At 38.6% G+C, this 20713-nt stretch overlaps 1 protein-coding gene and 1 pseudogene across 1 annotated transcript in view; both read right to left on the reverse strand.

Annotated features, from left to right (window-relative positions):
- Positions 1-6185: 6185 nt before the first annotated feature.
- Positions 6186-20713, reverse strand: part of Mrps28 (mitochondrial ribosomal protein S28) — a 134598-nt gene continuing 120070 nt past the window's right edge. The window contains exon 3 of the mRNA XM_004842015.3: positions 6186-6472. Within this exon, the coding sequence (XP_004842072.1) occupies positions 6292-6472 (181 nt within the window). The 3' untranslated portion in view covers positions 6186-6291. The remainder of the gene's footprint in view (positions 6473-20713) is intronic.
- Positions 9155-19478, reverse strand: LOC147824166 (leucine-rich repeat flightless-interacting protein 2 pseudogene; annotated as a pseudogene).

Raw genomic sequence — 20713 nt, forward strand, 5'->3', positions numbered from 1 at the left:
ACAAAAAACCTGAGGTAGCCAGACTATTTATCAAGAAGTTATGACTTAAAAGTTAAAGTCACTTAAAAACAAAGCGTGCTGTGGCCCACCTATCTACTTCCTGGTGAATCAGACTCATGAAGCTTAACATGAAGTTAGGAAAATGAGTAAGATTCAGCCTGCAGCTTATATCAGTGCCAATAAAGTCTATATGATCATTTAAAACTGTTTTTTAACTGTTACTTCTGCTTTAACTCCAAGTTGGAATGGACACAGCACAGAGCAATTCCATGTATCTGTCCTGAAGTCCTCATAGGTGAAGAAATGAATACATTCCCAGAACTTCCCCAGGAAAGCGTGTGTCAGAAGGCTGCCCCATGTTAGAAGGGTGGATCTAGCTGGCCTTTTTCTACCCCACATTGCCTGTGTCTCCATCTCTGGGTAAAAAGTAGAAATACTTTACCAGTTATTTCACAGTTTAATCTGCGGGGCTCAGGCTAGAAGAAACAGATGGAAGTAATGAAAATCTCAGTGTGGGATAGTGTGCTGTTCACTCTTGAATGATGTTTTTTGCGTATTTGTGGAGCAAAGCCTCACGAGCCATCACTGACAATGACAATGGGGCCCAGGAGTGGTTCTCAAACCAAGGGGCAGAGATGATCTTTTTGTGAGAACAAATTTGATTAAGAGGCCCCCCCTTGTGCACTTTTTGTGGGATTAAACAGGAAGCCAAGTGCTTAGCTTCCATCTAACCATCTTTCCAGCACACTTGAGAAAGAGCTGCCTGTCAACACTTGGGTAAATAACATCTGTGAGTGATGGAAGGAAAAAGGCTCAGAGGCAGGAATGGCACTGCAAATCTCTAAGACCTGCAGGCAATTCATGAAGGGACCAGGGCACTCACAGAGTGGAATTCTGTGCCCTCCCCTCTAGGGTCCCCACAAACTCCCCACAGCCCTAGGGTCCGTAAATTCTCCTCTGGTCCCACTCTATGGTTTGTGCCAACAGAGAAATACAAGAGCACAGGTGGCCTAATTAAAGACACATGCGCTTTAGTCACTCACAGCCACTTCCTGTCCCTGCCCACCGGCATGCAAAGTGCTAGATAAGGAGAGCCAGGCCCTGAACCAGCTCTTTGCTAGATCATGACAAGGAGACACGAACCAGTCTCAGATGAATACTTGAAAACTGGATATGTGAAATCTGCCAGTGTAGCCTAAACTTTCAGCTTCTGTTTAAAGCCTCCAAAACAAAATGTGGTGAAAGATCATTTACTCAGAAAGCATGGGTGGTAGCAGAGGAAGGAGCTGAGGTGGAGAGGACTGTGGAGGAGAGGAGTGAAAGTAATGTGATCCTGGAGATTATTTGCAGCAATTGCACAGTTAAAAACATTCACCTCCCATCTTGAAGATTAGAGTCTGCAGAACATTTTATCTCTCTGGTGACAAAAAAGTCTTATAGAATGATGGTCAATTAATCAATTAAAGTACACTCAACAAATATTGATGAGTATTTTGTTTCTCACACTATATTGGCACAATAGAAGACAGAAAAATGACTAAGCCCAATCCTTATTTTTGAGGCTTCTATAGTTTATTAAGAAAGTTTACCATGGGCCGGGGATTCAGCTCAGTGGATCTACTGCCTGCTTTGCAAGCGCAAGATCCCGAGTTCAATCCCCAGTACCAAAAAAAAAGTTTATCATAACTCCCTTGGAGATGGGTCTATAAAGAACTAATTTAGTTTACTAAGTACCTCAAAGAAGAAATAATCTATTAATTCAACTACCTGTCTACTCATTTATTTAAATACTCAAGGTCTAGGAGATTGTATTATTAAAGTTTACTTTTGAAATATTCAAGTTATTCTATTAGTTTTATTCTTTTTAAAAACCTATTATCAAGTTTTCTAAAACCTTTCCTAAAACCAGTCTATCTCTAAAATTAAATGAACACCTTCTAATGTCTTAAATAAAGCTGTGGGTCTGGAAATAGGAGACAAAAGGCTTTGACATAGAAAACAGAGGTTTCAAAATTCATGCATGGTTCCTCATTTCTACAAAATTGTCTTCGGATTCTCTTCCAGACTACTATAAAACAAACTCCCAAATTAGAAACAGAAAAGCATATTGATACCAATAAAAATTACAGCTGACAACAGAGAAAAGAGATGGAAAAATGTTGAAAGCAAACAGAACTGAAAGATGGTTATTGAGAGTTACTCAGTACATAGGCAAAAACTTCCTCAGTTAGATTGAGCAGTTGGACATACACATGGATTACTATGAGCAGGTACCCTGACATAAGTATAAACAATCAGCTGGTGGTAAGGTAGGTTGGAGGTAACAAGTGAAAACTTCAAAGACTATGATGATCTGGGCCATTTGGTAGGCGCTAGCAGCACTACCCACCTTTATAATCCCTGGGAAATCACATCATTATGAAATTATTTTCCACAATGGTGGGTCCTGAGTCATCAGGAAAACTTTAAATCCTGTTTAGTATTCTCTATTTTTAAAAGCAGGAAATGTTTTAAGGTCAGGAGAATGAATAATGCATTTTAGAGTTTTATAGGCAAGATTTGGTTGGGTAGACATTATACATATCCCCTGGGTACTAAAAATTTTCTCTTTCTAATCAATCAGGAGCTTGCAGAGTTTTTGACCAATAAAATACTCTCCTAAAAACTATCTACTATGTTAAGATGTCATTAAAAATAGCACAAAACAAAAAGATTCTATTTTTTAGATAGCCCCAAATTATTTTAAGACGCTAAGTCTAATCTACACTGGGGAAACAATTTGATATAGCATTTCTATAGATGGAGAGATGAGGACAGGGAGGGAGTTGACAGCAGTAGAAACAGTATGAAGGGTCTGGGTAGCTTGGCTGTGCACAGATTTTGTGGTGAAGGTAGACAGTGGCAGGTCCCCACAGATGAGGCCGTGGGGCAGAGAGAACATGGGCAAATGATCCCGTGCCTCTCTATGACTGTTCTACAGATGTGAAGATGTGTTTTGTGCTAATAGCCATGTAATATTTAGGCCCCAGAGAAGGGCCACACTTTTGTGGCTGTCCCTGAACCTTTCACAGGGAGCAGAACGGCACTGGAATAGGAAATGAACTTGACAAAACAGGCCCTTCCACAGGTGGGAGAGAGGACACCTAACTTCCTCCTGGCCACGCTTTCCTAGGCTTGGGTTGGAGCTGTCTAGATACTTTGAAGCCGTGGCTGAGGGAGCACCCTGGTGAAAGCAGAAGCTAGTCTCTGTCCTGGGGCAGGACAAGAGGAGCAGTCAAAACAAATCCTCAGCCTATGGGATGAGCAAGCCTTATCTAATCAGCTGCAATTTTAGCTGCAGGAGAGTTTTGTGTCTGTTTTTCTTTAATAACCATGGAAGCACTGTCATCTTCTTGCACATTACTAAGCTTCTCAAGGGCCATCCAGCCTACACCCACCCTATCTCACTTCCTGCCTCGGCAAGCAGTCTGAGAAAACTGTTCACAAGATAACCATGGTAGCATTAATTCACGTCACACAAGTAAGGCTTTAAGTTCTGACTTAGTAGAGGACTCAACTTTATATTCACTTTCCTTTTTGCTCCCTGTGAAATACTATCTTTTCTGGTTTTTCTAGCTCTTATCCACACCTATCAAGTAACATGTAAGTTAGAATACATGGAGATTGATGATAATATCCACTTGGACTTTTCATTTGTCATTTCAAATTTTGGTAACACCTGCAGCAGAGGATGAATGGGAAAAGAAGTGTTAACAGAGATTGAAAAGACTAATGAAGCAGACTGATTTTTTTTAAATAAAAAACTTAATTACAGGCATGGGATTACTTTAAATTGTCATCTATTTTGTGGTTCTATTTTGGAAATTTACTGGAATATTGGACATCACTAAATATATCTAAGATCATCATGCAGCAACATAGCTCAGACATACCATTATTTCCAACCAAGAGGGCTCCCAGTATTTCCACAATCTTTGTCCTAGCTGCCTGGCTGGTGGAATTCCCACTCCTTTGGGTATGGTCTTGGGAGCTGGGACATCATCTTTATCTGCTGGCTTCTGTGTATTTACTGCATCTAAAATGAAAGCTTCTGCATTTAAATGTTGCCTGGAAAAAACATACTATCTTGCTTTCTTTTATTCATTCATTTGAACTAATTATTGCTATCATAGCCTCATGTGCATTTTTCCCAAACCATAATGATTTGAGACTTATACAGTAGGGTAAAACAGTTGGATTGTTTTTTCAGGCAGGCAATTTTGTGAAGTAAATGGTAGTAATCTGAGCCACTTTTTGGTTTTGAAAGATTTCATCTCTTCATAGGATGATTTCAGGGTCCATATAATTCCTTACCTGGAGATTAACATTCTGTGTTCAAAATCCTGTTTTCCATCTCCCACATGTAGAATACAGGTTTGAGAACTTTAAACAAGACACATTCTTTCATAGAATTTTCCTTGTTCTACCTCCTTTGGGTCAGGATATCTCTGAGTTCTTTGTAATTAGTATAAAAGAAACATGGGGGGAAAGTTAATCTTTTCAAATAAACTACATGTTTCCCTTAGGAATTCATACTAAAATGTGTATTTATCTTTTAAAACCAAATGATATGAATATAAGAAATGCAATACTGGGTCAGCCTGATGGTCTAACCAGCCTGTGGCTTCAAGGTTTTACAGTACTCCACTAATGTTGGGCTCAGAAGTTTGGGGATGTATTTCAAACTCCCTGGTTTTCTTTAATACTGAAATCTGGGTTTACTATTCATAGACTCATCTAAACCTTTCCGGAACTTATTTACAACTTTAGCTTACATCAATTGTAGAACTAAGTCCCACAATGGCAAGGGACCTCCCCTACCTACAATGAGACCATAGCAAGGGCTCTGCTACAGAGGGTGAAACATTAGGATTGGTCATTCAGTCTATCATAGTTATCCTCTTGGTCAAACCCATTCACATCCCCCCCCCATCTGTAAAACTCACTCACCCCATCCTGTAAACCCCCTTCCCAAAGCCTCAACAAATCGCAACACTTGCTAAAAGGCCAGGACCTTGTGATCGATATTAGGTCCAGATCCTGCTACTCTGCTCTAGAGATCTATGAACTGTATAGAAAATCATGCTTCCCACCTACTGTGGTTGGCAGCTTCTAATGGCCCCAGTGGCCCTCACTTCCTTTTGCTTGTGGCTTTGCATTATCATTGCTCTTCAATAATTTGATTTTAACCAACAGAATATGGCAATATTGACAGGACACCACTTCTTTGAATAGGTTTCCTAAGATGGGCCTCCTTCCAATCTTTGTCTCTGTCCCTGGTTCTCATGAAGTAAGATGCCATGTTGAGGAGGCCCACATGGCAAGGAAATGAAGATGATGTCCAGCCAAAGCCAGCAGCAGCAAGCAACTGAAATCCTCAGTCTAACAGGCCTCAGAAAACTGAACCCTACCAAACACAAAGGTGGGTTTGGGAGGAGATGCCTCCCTACTTGAACCTCAGATGAGACTCAGGCCATGGCTGACAAGTTGGATGAAGCTTTGTAACAGCCCTGAATCAGGACAATGAGATAATAAATTGTTAATATTGGAGATAATTTGTTACTTAGCAATAGGTAATTAACAACAGATAGTATGACTAATGTGCAATAGCAATAGGGTAGTTGTAATAAGTATTCTCATTTGTTTTGTTTTTTGTTCTTTCCACAATTCTGGTCATAGAATTCATTCCATGATTCTGGTTGCAATCATGGAAAGAATTAAGTTCGTGAATGAAGGTGCCACTGTACCAGTTCCCCAAAACAAATGTAGTTCTTACATATCACAAACATATAGCAATAAAAAATTAAAGGAATAAAGATTGCATCCTGAGAACTGGTTCTCTAGCTATTCCCACCTGTCTGACTTGAACTAGATATTGGGCTTTGAGGTATTTCCCTAGGATGAAGGTAGATGGAGGTTCTGATGGACGTTTTCATCAAGGCTGCAAACAGAGGACTGCAAATGACACAGCAGAACAAAAAGGTGAACTTCAAAAGAATGATATGTAGGAAACTGAAGATGCACCCAAAATATACTTACTGAGTGACAGAATTTTGCAGTAGAGTTTACTTCACATTATCCCCATCAAAGGAAAAAAATGGGTTAAGGGGGCAGGGGGTAGAGCTAAAGAAAATTCTAACAAGAGGTATCATTACAGTTTTCATTTATTACATCCCCTGCAATTATTTATTCATAATTTTCTAATCACATTCTTGCTAAAAATTTGGGTTCAACAAAGAAGGTGTGAATGTACTAAGCAAAGTTAATTTCGTTTTCATGTTCCACTTTAGGTTTTGGGTCTCTGCTGTCCTGGAGTCCTAAGAGAACTGCATCCGCCTCCAGGATAGTTGTGTCCGTGGTTGCTCCCAGGAACCTAGAAGTGAGCTCAAGATCTAAGAGCCGCAGTCGGACCCTGGTTCCTTTCTGGTATTTCCTAAACAGTGGGGGGAAAAAAACCTTCATTAATTCTGCATATTTTAATGTGAACTAGTTTAAAATGAAATCCATATTCTAATTTTGTGTCGGCTCAAGTGAAGATATTAACACTTGTGTTATCAGAATTTTCATTTTAAAGTTACCTTTAAAGATTTTATAATCACAATAAAAATGTATTACAGGGCTGGTGATGTACCTCAGCAGGACAGTGCCAGCCTGGCATGTGCAAGGCCCTGAGTTTGATTCCTGGTACCAAGAAGAAAAAAAAAGTACTACAAACAAATCAGTTCTTAAAAATGGCTTTTATTTTACAGTACTGGGGATTGAACCCAGGGCTTTCACATTGAGCTATATCCCCAGCTCTTTATTTATTTTGAGACAGAGTCTCACTAAGCAGCTAAGTTTCCTAGGCTGGGCTTGAACTTGTAATCCTCCAGCCTCATCCTCCCAGACAGCTAGGATTACAGGTATGCACTACCACACCTGACTCTGGCATTTGTTTTAACATGTCATTCATTTTTAAAGTCAAAGAGTATCAAGGAGGAAAAGGGTTCTGATATATTTTTTCCTTCTAAAATTAAAATCTAAAGGCAGATAATTCTTGAACTTGGCCCTTTGTCTCCTTCTCCCTAGCTAAAGCTTGAAGCATGGCACAATCTTCCTGGCACGAGTGCTTCAAGGAAATGGCCTGGTGCCCATTCTCATATACTTTTCAGATCCTCTGCTTTTGCTGCCAGCACACTTGGACCTTCTGTCTGCCTAAGTGCTACTGACTCTTAACCACGTAGGCACAGCACACAAGAGTCTGTCTTTTTAACCACCATAAACACACACACACACACACACACGTTAGACACGCACTTTAGACAACATGCTTTCTCTGAACCACACTTTCCTTATTTATATGCAACCACTTTGCAATGAAGCTTAATGAGATAACATATCCCAAGTGCATAGTGCAGTAGGTGCAAATGTTAGTGCCCTTCACTTCCTTGCTGGTTGTCTGTGTAAATGTTTCCTTCTTCAAGAGACTGTACACTAGGGCTGGGGATTTAGCTGAAAAGAAAAGAATGAAAAGAAAGAAAAAGAAAGGAAGGAAGGAAGGAAGGAAGGAAGGAAGAGAGAGAGACTGTATACTTCCTAAGGTATAACACTATGTTGTATTTTAGTTGGCACCTTCCAGAACCAATGCACCAAATCCTCACCCGTGGTCAGTAAGTGAACATGATACTTCCCCATAAAAGCCACTAGGTCACTGATGATCTACAATCTCTATTTTCTTGGTTCCAGAATAGTACATCTACTTAATCTCTCTGAAATTGGCATGGCATAGTACTTGACACACAGTGGTAAATGAATGTTATTTTTCCTCTTTTTCCCTTGCTCAAACTTGTCAATCTATTTCTTTTTACTTATTTTGAGGAGTATTACTCATAGTCCCACTGTACACTGATGATAATGATGAGAATAGTGATTTTTTTAAACAAAAAGAATTGAAAGCATCACTAACACCTGAGACAAGCTCTGCACATATCAACACTGAAGAGGCAGCTGAATGCATCGTAATTATTTGCTCAGTGTACATTGGAGCTGAATAATCTCCAATTAAAAAATTAAAACAGAACCATCCTGAGAACCCAAGGTGCATGGAAATTTATGGATGGTAAAACTCTATCCCCATTTTTTTTGTTTGTTTTTTGTTTGTTTTGATACCAGGGATCCAACTCGGGACCTTGAGCTTGTGAGGCAGGCGGTGGCACCACTGAGCTAAATCCCCGGCCCTCTATCCCCACTTTAAAATGTAGTGGCCATTAATAATATGCCTTCGTTTCTATAAATTTTGAAAATTCTAGAAATCATCCCAGTGAGCTAGTGAAGAAAATGACAAGCAAACTACATGCCTTTATGTGTACTGAATGAAGAATCATTCAAATGTGTATGTTGTGCATTAAACAACACAAAAATCCTCCAGTGGATTTCTGACTTCTGCTCTCTAGAAGTAGCTGCTTCTCTACCTTTAAGAAACTTATTTAGCAGGCTGGGGATGTAGCTCAGTGGCAGAGTACCTGCCCAGTAAGCAGAAGGCCCTGGGTTCAATTCTCAGCACTGCAAAACAGTAATAACAACAACAACAAAAGAAACTTAATTTATTTTCTTTTTAAAAACTTTGTACTATAGTTACTTCTATACAAGTTGGTGATCTGGCAAATCTGAGATGGGACTTGAGAATCTTCCTTTTTGAAAAATTCCAAGGGGGTTCTGATGCAGTCTTCTCTGATGAGCCACTTTAGAAAATCTGGCCAAGAGTTACCTTTATTGTATATAATCAAATAAAGACAGGACATCCCACATGAACACAAAGGTAAGATGAGGACTGCTGACAGAACATTGTGGCCACTCTGAATATCCTTCAAGAGTAACAAGAGTCTTCCGTAAGTGGTGACACAGTCTTCAGGGTGTCATTTAGAAAGAGAGAGAGAAAAGACAAGCAGTGGCACTATATAATGGAGAAATGCACCCAAAAGAAGCCCCCTTCAACAAAGCCCGCTGACAGCCTGCAGCAGAGGCGGCCTCTCCCGTGGCCGTGCATTCTGGGAAACCCAAGATGGGGGAAGGCTGGCATACTACTCCTTCAATGGGAACGGAAGCCATAAAACAGATGGCGAGTTCATCCTTGCTGTATCTTTGGAACACTTTATTAAAGAGAAAGAAAGAAGTCGACCAATAACATATTTCTGAGAACTCCACTCTGCGGATGTAATGTCAGGTGAACCTTCAGTACTGTGGTCTTTGATAGTCACTTATACCACGTAAGTCTTCTCATTTAGTTTTCCATTGTTCATATAACAAGATTCAAACTTCTCTCAGATTGTTCGTGCAGTCTTTAAATTTAAATGATCACTTCTTTCAATGATTTTAGTCGAAGTGAAAGTGCAGAAGAGGCAAAGTCATTGAGTGTGGCCTCAGAGGCCAGATGACTAGGTATGGTACCCAGCTCTGTCACTTCTAAATATGAAACTCTGAGTTGGGCACAGGATCTGTTCTGTTTCTTCATTTGTTACATGAGAATATTAACTGCACAGATCTCCTAGAGTTCTTGTGGGCACAAAATGAACAAACATGTCACATGCTTTTACAAAGACTCAATGACTATTAGCTCTTGTCATCAATCATCATCAAGAGAAATTCAGCAACACCTTATACTCTACTTTGAGAATGACACAGAGTACAAGAGCTGTCAAAGTCCTAATAATTCCAGGTTATAATTAATTCAATAAGAGATTTGTGTACAAAGATGGGGTGTGGGTTTGACTCAGTATTTTGCTTTGATTCAAATCTTATTTTAATGATACAAACATTCCCCTCTTAAAATATTGATGTTTTACAACAATGAAATTTTCTTTTGAAATGAATGAATTTCTTTTGAGGGTGTGAGGCAAACTAATACTGAACAGAAACAAGTGCATTTAACAGAACTACATATTTAACAACCCACATTTCCCGGCACTATTATGACATAACTGGAAACAAGAGTATGCACTGGGTCTGACAGCTGCATGAGGGTCACAGTGACGAATCTCCTCTAGGATTCTCCTTGACAGTGGCTGGAGGAAGCCTGGGGACAGGGAGAGCTCATTGCTTGCTTTTCCTACCTCCTACCACCCTTGCTTCCTTTACTCCTGAAAGAGCTCGTGGGCTAAGCTTTTATGAATCTACTTGTAGTTTTTGCACATATGATTTCTTGGAAGGGTAGAATAATAATTCCTATAGGTTCATTATTTGTTCTTCCAAGGAACATTTTTCAGCTTCTTTAAAAACTCACTATTTCAATAGTAGTCTTAACTTCTAACCTAATCAATTATCTTCCTTAAGATTTTACAGACTCAAATCTCTCCTCTGCCTTCTTTCTATAATGAGGTCTTATTATTCGTTTACTTAATCAGTTCCCCCTCCTTTGATTATCTCAATGGACTCTCTTCTAAAGTATGCACAAATGCCCACAGACAGTTCTGCTAGTTTTGGGGGTTCACAGATTACCCATAAGTCATCCATGAACATCAAAAATTAATAAGCACCGTTCTAGACTTTACATGTGTTAGTCCTTCTTGAGGTAAGAGAAATGGGTTCTCATTTCATCTACAGAACATGAGTTTGTGACGGTAATTTTTGTTATTTGAACGTGCTTCTTGAGAAAACCCAGAGTTTCACTGAACAAGCTCATTGGGCCCTTGCTCAGTGGCAGGACCAACTTCCACTACAGCCTATTTTCTAATGAAAATAACAAAAAAGTCCATAATATATATGGAAGAAAATTTTTCTTTCATCATCCCTGAATACTTAAGTCTAATCTTACTAGGAATGAATAAGGGCAAATGTTAAAAGGAGAATTAGATCTACGGCAGCATTATATTTTCAAATAAAAAGTATAGAAAAAAGACATCATTAAAATGTATCCAAGAAAAGAATAGGCTTAAGATAGTATCTTAAGTCTGGATGGGTCCACAGTTTTAAATATTCCTACCATAAAGCTCAGGTTTTCTAAAATTAGTTGGAAATTTTTATAATTTTAGAGTTGCTTTTTGATTGTCCTAGTGATAGGAATGACACCTAGTGGGGTCTTGTTATGAACAGAATGCTTATGTCTGACACAGCTGTCCTCTGTCTGTGCTAGACACTGATGTGGGTGAAAAACCTATTTATAATGACCTAAGCCTAGAACTTGTATCTACTAAAGATAAAAAGTTTTTTTAAAAAACATAGTTTAAGTATACACTAAGATTTCAGGAATTTGACTGCTATATAAATTGATAGAAAACTCTTTGTTGAGAACATTATCAAAGGGCGATACTATTTCAATTACATCATCATAAGCAACATCAACACTTCATTTTTATGCTTTTCAACCCATGTAAATGTACTTTCTTTAAAGTTTGGCCTTTGGTTTAATCTTTCCATTGGTAGATCAGTCTCATCTACACCTGCTATCAAAAACCACAATTTGGGCCAGGGATTTAGCTCAGTGGTTCCGCTGCCTGCCTCGCAAGCACAAGGTCCGGAGTTCGATCCCAGGTACCAAAAAAACCAAAAAAACCCCACAATTTATGTTCTCCCTCTTTCATAAAAATGTGTTGGTAAAAAAATTAAAATGTCAATATTAAAACATGGCTGCACAATGTGACTTTGTGTGACAACGGGAACATTCTATATTAATGTGATAATTAAGCACTTAAAATACAGCTAGTGGGATGGAGGAACTAAAATTCTGAATTATATTTATTTAATTAATTAATTTTGCAGTATTGGAGACTGAACTCAGGGGCTCACACTGAGCTACATCCCAAGATCCTTTTTAATTTTAACTTTTATGAGACAACATTTTGCTAAGTCTTTAAGCTGCCCAGGCTGGACTCAAACTTTACAATTCTCCTGCCTCAGCTCCCCAGAGTACTGAGATTACAGGTGTGCACCATACCATGCTCAGCTGTAGTTCATTTTAATTAACATCTGAATATTCACATGACAGTATACTTTAGAAAACTTCAAATAGTATAAATAAAGTAGTATGCATAACTGTCCCACAACAATTACATTGTGTTGAAAAGGCAGGTTTAAAAGGAAAAAATAGCACTGTGAAATAATTTGTTCTAATAACTGCTACTACTTAGATCCAACAATAATGAACAGAGAAGCCATGTAGGCCATTATGAACCCTTCTAATGTTTTCTTTTTGAAACTTTTTATATTCTTCTTCAAACCTGTGTGATGTTATGGCATACAATAATTGAAACTGTCTTAGGTATTTAATGGTTAAAATTAATTTCTCCTCTATGTGACAGAGGCTTCCTCTATGTGACAAAAGCTTCCTCTATGTGACAGAGAAAAATTATGGTATATAAAGTAAAGCTAGTAATCTAATGCCACACAATAGCACAAAAAGAAACACAGGTATTTTTGCTGTCCCTCTTAAGTTCTCATTACCTGTGATCTCTTGCAAGAACAGTAAATTTAATTTCTTTAGGAGTGATAAGAATTTACCACTTCATGCAGTCTTATAATATCTTTCCTTTGAAATAAAATATAAGCCATGTTGCTGCATTCAGCTCATTATTTCAATTATTCCATTAGAAAAAAATGGTTACTTTCACTGCTAATGAAAAATGAGTTAAATTATCAAAAAATCTACATAGCTTTATGCAATATTGTCAATTTTTCTCATCTTTTTTCTTTAATCAGGGAAAAATTCTCCAGATATTAGTTTTGCAGAAATCTTATATATCAAATTTAAACCACAGAATACCACTGTCTTGAAAGGCAAATAGGATGACTCCAACGAGCACAACTCACAATGAAAACAGCCTGTGCTTTTACTGCTTGGTGTGTTTCTTTCTTTTAACTTCAAGTGCTTCTTCTGACTGATCTTTGTGAACTCCAGCCTAAATGGATTCAATCTCAGACTTTACCACGACTGCTCTCTTCCACTGGGCACTTTCTCAGACCATATGCTGCCGTAAACGAGCCTGCATGTCTGAGCTGTGTAGGAAAAGGGCAATTAAATCTGGTTTTGCATTTCTGCATTAAGGACGCGGTTTAAAGACTTTCCTTTGGAGAGGTTTTTGACATTCTTTCCACAGACATTCTTTAACATCTGTCAGTGCATGCTACTGATGGTTCTCATAGACTTAAATAAAGAGAATCTCTGACTAGTTCTTTGATATAAATATATTAAATAAAACAAAGCTGACAAACACAAAGCTTGGATTGAACTTCAGTATCCAAAGAGAATATTGTGAGGAATTTTGACTTTGTTAGACAAATTAGCTATTTTTCTATAATCATAATTCTCAGAGGTTTTAAAAATAGTTCTTTTGAAATCATTAACTGAAGTTTTTGAAATCATTAACTGAAGTTTTCAGTACGTCAAAGTCCTTTAGAATTTTCCTCACTTTCTCACAATTTCTTAAAGTTTTAAAACTATAAGTATTTTTTCCTTTTTGAGGGAAAAATATTTCTAAGTTTAATTAACACCAATTTGTTTTTTCTAATTCTCATTATCATGCTGATCTCTACGTGCAGCCAGCAGCCATGTCCATGTGTGTACATGTGTTATGTTTGTGGGGATGGGTGCACTTTGTTCTTTAAATGAACTGCCTAGGCCTCAATTTCCTTCATTGTTAAAAAGAACTGTTATAAAAGACCTAAAGTCTTTCCCAGTTCTGTGATTTTATTCTACCTTTATGCAATTTTAAATGTTTGGAAACTGATATAGTGTAAGGTGATATTAAGTTTAAAGTTGATTAAATATATATATGAAAATTTAAGCCTTTTTACTAGTCATATAAAATATTGTGAAAGTCCTGAATATTTAATTAGCAAGTACGCCTTTAATATAGACTACTTAGTGTATTTCTAGTAGTCTGTATTATTATACCAAATAATGGGATTTACTGTGACATTTTCATAACGCACATAACATACTTTGATCCTATCTATTCCCTATTAACCTTCCTCTCTCTACTCTCCCTCTCCTTTGAGTCCCTTCCTCTTCTCTGATAGTCTCCTTTAAAACTGCATGTCATCTTTTTTTTTCCTCTCCCCCTAGATTCCACATATGAAAAAGTGAGTCTGGGTTACTTTGCTTAACATGATGATCTCCAGTTCCATCCATTTTCCCAAAAATTACATTATTCCATCTTTTTGGCTAATACTCCATTGTGTATATATACTACAGTTTCTTTATCCACTCATTCATTAAATTTGTCCTTCTTTGAAATACTATAAGCTGTGTTTCTTCGACCTATCATCTATTACTTCTTTCTGTTCAATTGACAAGATTCACACCAAGGTTTTCTCATTTGTTCTTGTTACTCTCCCCTTTATCATAAGCATGCGACATTTCATAAACTCTAACTGATTTCCACACACCTCCTTTTTAAAGTTTTATTCATCACTGTATTATCTGTACTGTACTATCAAGCACATGGCTAACAAAATAAAGATGAATATTTATAAAGTTTACTTATTGCCGGTATTTCTATTCATCATCAAAATTTTAAATACAGCATAAATCTTAAGTCACAATTTATTATACCAGGTCATGAGAAGATGTAATAGAAAATAAAAATTTATATTATAGTCACAAATTCCACTACCTGAATTATTATAAAAAACTATCTGGGAAAAACAAATGATTAACACTTTTAAAACACTATATAGTGAGGCCAGGGATGTAGCTCAGTGGTACCACGCCTGCCTGGCAAGTGCAAGGTCCTGAATTCGATCCCTGGTACCAGGAAAAACAAAAAAACGAACACAAAAACCCACTATATAGAGTGTGATTGTCAATGAGGCAAAAATAAACAATGAATGAACTGAAAATCGACATGCCCTCATGCAAAAAGCAAAGGATATTGTTCAAAGTACCAAAATGCATTTCCTCTAGCTGCAATCCTGGAAAAGAACTTTAATCTGCAGTTCTAGAATGAATGCATGATTTTTTTCTCCCTAAAACCAAGTTCTTTTTAACCTTGTTCTTTTAATATTTTGTGCCACTACAATTTTTTTCTCTTGCTCAAGCACTGACAAATATTACAAAATGTGAAACTGGAGCATTTTTTAAGTAACCAGTAAATTATTTTTTGATAATTTGTAATATGTATGTACATAATGTAGTGCATCATATATGGCTTCAGTAATGACAATTATAGTGGTACCTCGATTCACAAATGCTTCTGTTCACAAACAATTTGGTTCTCAAACAAGAGCGTTTGACAAAATTTTGATTCTGTTCACAAACTCCAAATCAGGTAACAAACACAAACACAACAACTCCCCCAAAACTCATCCATAAGCCAAGTTCGTGAGCCAAGATACAGTACCACTGTATACTCTTTTCTCAGAGTTACAAAATAAGATGCAATATCAAGAGATGAAGGAAAGGAAAATTCTATGACCTAACAACATATCAAGTCTGGTTTTATTTTTTTAAAAAGCTTCCTGCTAGTACAAATATGAAATGTATATTATGTTCATGAGGATAAAAAGATCCAAAAGAAACAAGAGTAAATCCCTTTAAGTACCTGAAATATGCTGATGACTAAAATCAGGATCAAATTTGGTGTTAGTATTATGGCATCCAAACAAAAGCAAAGGAATATTTTGTAGCATGTAATTTTCATTTGCTGAGAAGAGAAAATGTATCTGTTTAATGCCAGAGAGTTCTGTCAGGGTGGAACAGAGGCTTGACTATGAAGGCAAAAAAAATCTACCTTTTGTGAGCTGTTTACTTATCTATAAAGTGAAGGCAATATGCCACACCTCTTTGCTAGGTGGCTATGAGGCTCAGAGAACTGCAGGGTCTGAAAAGTGCGTGGCATATTATACATACTAGAGTCATATTTATTATAAAATACTTTTTTGTATAAAGCACAATATATAACTGAAAGGATAACTTCAAATATGGTTTTATTAGAGATGCTAGAATACTATTCAAATGGACAAATCTTATAGCAATCTTTAACATTTAAAAGAAGTGACAGGAAAATAAAATTCATGGAAGGCATTCTTTGAGTTTGGAGGTTGGGGCTGAGGGAGAGGGATAATAAAGTCCAGAGATTATAATTTACAGAGATAGACTTGGTGACACTACAGTGAATTACAGAGCTGGGAGACATAACAGAGTGATCTGTAGGCACTTCATGAATTTTTTGGTCTTCTTTTAAAAATACTGATGCCTAAGGTCCAACCTAGACCCACTCTATCAAAATCAACAAGATTAATGTACATTTGGATAAAAGCTCCCAAAAGGATCTTGTCCCTTGATCTTGTTCAAAAATCATTAGTTTATAATGTTCATAACTTGTTCTCTGAGTGATTTCCACAATTGAGACCTAAATGGTTGGTAGTAGTTTGGGGCCAAGCTTTAATTTCCCTAAGAAGTGCCTGCAGATCAAACACTATATACAGGGTCAAAACTAGAACTCTACATTTTAAATAATTGTTCTCCATTTTTAAAATTGAGGAGATTAATATCTGTGTTCATCTAAACAAAAGACTGAATCATTTAGCTTGGCTATATAAAGTTTATGGCAGGTAACATTATATTTTCATGACCATAAAATGCGAAATTTTCAAAACACAGAATGCTTGAGAACCTAGCACTTGTTAGCATACAAAAAAGTCAAATTTTAGCTTGATAGTTGCTTTATGGCAGATTTTATCTCCTGATTACATCTCTAAAACATCCTTAATAATGTCCTTCCATGGCAAATCCTGTCTCCAGATTCCAACTGAACTTTTTGCACTTTTGATTACATTAAAAGAACAGAAAAGTTCTGAATTTATTGTACCAACCCATTTTTAGGTTTCTTTTAATCTTGTTTCTGTCTCTCTAAATTAGTTACTTATTAAATAGGTATAACTGAACTGTCAACAAACAGCTGTTCAACACCTGTGTATGGTAATGGGATACAGTAAGATAGAAAAAAATATCTCCTTTCCTCCTCTCCTTCTAACCCTTGAAGGCAAAAGTGGGATGCAAGGTCATATTCTACCAATTACCTCAGTTGGAGGTAGAATTGCTTTAGCAGGTTGGTTCTAATTTTTGTACTTTTTCAGCAAGAGATGAGACTTAATCAGATGCCTTGTCAAAAGCCAAACACTTAAGAGATTATTATGACAGTAGCCTGTGTGTGCTGGCAACATTCAGAGAGAGAAAAATCTTTCATAGAAGAATAAGATTCATCCACCAATCCACCCATTCAATCCAAAATATTCACAGCAGCCTCCTCTATAGGACTATCCTAGGTGTCTGTGAGAAGAGCAGGGAGAAAGGGGAACAGAAGGGGCAGGACGGAGCTCAGAGACTTGTCTCATGCTGGCAGGCTTAGGTTAGGCTTAGGTTAGACTCGGTTTAAGAAAAACTCTTGGGCTTGCGAGAGAGCTTATGACTTGACACAGTTCTTGTCTGACAGTTGCCTGCTGCACACCCAACTCTAGGTACATAGAACACTCAAATTCATGTCTGTTACTTAAAACTGAGGGCACTAAAGCCATCAAAATTTTATGAAATTTTATTGATTTTATGAAATCAAAGATAAGAAAGTCAACTACACAAGTACTATATAAAAACAAGCATTTCGTTGCCTGCTGAGCAAGCACAAAGACCCAAGTTCGATCCCCGGTACCAAAAAAAATAAATACATAAAAAATAAAAAAATAAAAACAAGCAGATTATAGGCATATCATAAGACAAGCTGGTTTCAGAACACTGCAAATTCAATAAGATTTAGCAAATTGGAGTTTGTTTTGTTTTCCACTGCTGGAGATCCACCCCAGAGCCTTGTGCATGTTAGGCAAGCATTTTACCACTGAGCTATGCCCCTAGCCCAACAATGTGGTTTTGTGTCCAAAAGAGCTAATATAATTTTTTTTTGAAGATTCAAACCTGCTTCATTCCCATAAATCATAAAATACAAAGGTGCCTGTTTTAATGACAAAACTCAAACAGTACTGAAAGGGGTCTGTGTTAATATAGAAAAAGAGTCAGTCCCACTGAGCCAGACCTCACAGAGCTGCACACAGGCCAAAGGGCGACCTCCCTACTACTGGGCCAGAAGTGCTGTCTTATTGGCCTTCATCTTCTCCAGCCACTTGGCTAGGTGACTATTAGTCATTTCCATCTCTTTAATCTTGTCCAGTGCTGTTCTTAACTCTCATTGTAGCTTCCTCTTTTCTGCTTTCAGTTCATCTTCAACTTTCTCTGCATTCTCTGCAGCAGTTTTATATCTCAGCACCTGTCCCTCAAGCTGACTAATACTTTGCTCCAAGGTAGTTATATCCTGTTCTGCTTTTGAAAGCTTAAATTTGTATTCACTTATTTGCCTGTTGGCATCTCTCTACATTTCAATGAACTGCAAGTCTGAGCCATTCTGCAGTCCTGCCAGGTCACCTGCTGTGCCACGATTCCTGGAGCACTTTTGCCATTCTTCTTCTAGCTGCAGCTTCAGTTTTCTAATCTGGGATGATAGCTTTTTCTCCAGCAAGTTTTCGAAGCCTTACATCTAGTGGCCCTTCTGCTGCTGACTCCAAGACCTGAGCAGCTTCCTGAGACACAACAGTAATGGCTCCAACCACTGGTTCATGATTGACATCATCATTGGGAACACCATCAGGGATTATGACTAAGCCATGTTTCTCTCCTGTTCTCACTGTCTCCTGCAGATCAGCCAGTTCCTCTCTGAGCATATCTCGCTCATTCCTAAGGCAAGCAATGTATTCTTTCTGTTTCTCTGGGGCCTCAGTAAGCTCATCTCTTTGCCGAAGGCCTTAAGTTCATCCATCTTATGCTGCAGCACACTACACATATGTTTCTGCCTTTCCAACTCCTTTGATTTTTCTTCATTTTCTCTATAAAATTCTGCCATCTGTCCCTCCTGTTCTTCAGTTACATCCTTGAGGGCATCTACCTGGTATATCAAATTGTTCTTCTCATTGTCTAATTGTGCATTAGAAACCATAGCTTTCTTGTATTTCTCTTCCACTTCAGACAAAGACTCTCACAATTCACTCAATGAAGTATCTGGATTTATTAATCTGCTGGTGTCTCCACTTCCTCTTCTGGATGAGTTTCCACTCAGAGGAGTTGTTGCTGAAGCAGAATTTCGAGATGAAGGCCTTGTATAATTTTCAGCATACTGTTTGTCAGATTTTTCATCCAACTCTTTTTGTTGTCTTTCCAGTTCTCTTACGCGTATATCTCTTGCTTCTGCCCGAGCAGCACGTTTCGCTGCCAGTCTTGCCTCTGCCTCTCTGGCAGTGTTACTCAAAGCTTCATCATCTGCAGAAAATCGATCTTTCACAGGTGTTCTTTTCCTTCCCGAACAAGGAGTCCCAATCCTGTGCTCTTAATACTCTTTTAAATATGAAAGTAACTTCACTTTCATTACCACTTAGTAATGGTAGCTCTCCTTTCCCCGGATATTTATCTTGCTTCTAGACTGCTTCATTCATCTGCCCACATCTGTCTCGGGGCGGACTGTAATGCCGCCCAGGAAGGGCCCGCTGAGCTCTCGGCGGCAAGAGGCGAAGGGCAAGCGGCACTGTGGCCAGCCTCCGCCCGGGTTCCCCAGCCAGGCGGGCCGAAAGGATGTGGTGGCTCCCAGCGTCGGCGACCAGCCAGTCAGTCACGCCGGTGAGTCCCAAGCGCCACGGCCGGGACAGCGGGAACTGGACCTGGGATGAGGCGCAGCCCGAGCTGCCGGCAGAAAAGATGAGGGGGCGGGGCCACGGGGCGGGCAACCCGCTCACCCGCTCACCGGAAGCACTTGTGACCCAGGCGGCGGGGGAGGAACCCGAGGCGAGATGCCCTGGGCAGCTACTTGCCTGCCTCCCTGTTGCGGCACTACGAGCCGCTGGGGTCCCGCGGGAGGGAAAAAGACAAGGCGCTGGAGGGGCTGCCGCCGGTGGGGCGGGGCCCAAGCGCCGATGGGGCCAAGCTAATGTAATTTTAAGCTGAATTAGAAGTATATGCTCCACATAATAATATATATTCCACATAACAATCCTAATTTCTGATCACAGTTACAATACTATGATATGTTCTAAGCAATACAATTAAAGAGTCATGGATAACTAGAGTCTATCCAGAAGAGGATGGTCAAAGTTTCATCTTATGTTGAATGAGTGTTATGGTTTGGGTCTAGATGTCCCCCCAAAGCCTCATGAGGTCATAGGTGGCTTTTTCAGAGGTGGCTGAATCTACAGAGTGTGATGCTGGGATTAAAAATATGTGATTACTAAATCAATCCACTGATTGGTTTGGTATTGTCCTAATCCCAGTAGTCTGGATAAAAGGGACAGAAAGATGCTATTAAGGATCCCTTGTTGCTTTTGATGCCTTCTACTGCCATGAACTGTTCTCCTCTGCCATGTGTCACCCTGCCTTGGAACCTGCAGATTATGAACTGAAACATCTACAAACTGTGAGTTAAATAAACCTTTTCCCTTTTAACTTTCGGTGTCGGGTATTTTGTCTCACCAATGACACAAAAGTAACTAACACAATGAGGAACTTAAAGAAAGAAGGTGTTCAGTAGGTCAGGAAAACAAATGGTAAGAGGATTTTTTTTTTTTTTGTACCGGTGATCGAACTCTGGTCCTTCTGCTTTCGAGGCAGGCGGCTGAACCACTGAGCTAAATCCCTGGCCGGGTAAGAGAATTTTAAATCTGTCTGAACTTGAAA

The sequence above is a fragment of the Heterocephalus glaber genome, unplaced genomic scaffold (genome assembly GCF_053883595.1).
Source record: "Heterocephalus glaber isolate CG9 unplaced genomic scaffold, H.glaber_assembly_v1.0 deba00001553, whole genome shotgun sequence".
Classification (NCBI taxonomy): Eukaryota; Metazoa; Chordata; class Mammalia; order Rodentia; family Bathyergidae; genus Heterocephalus; species Heterocephalus glaber.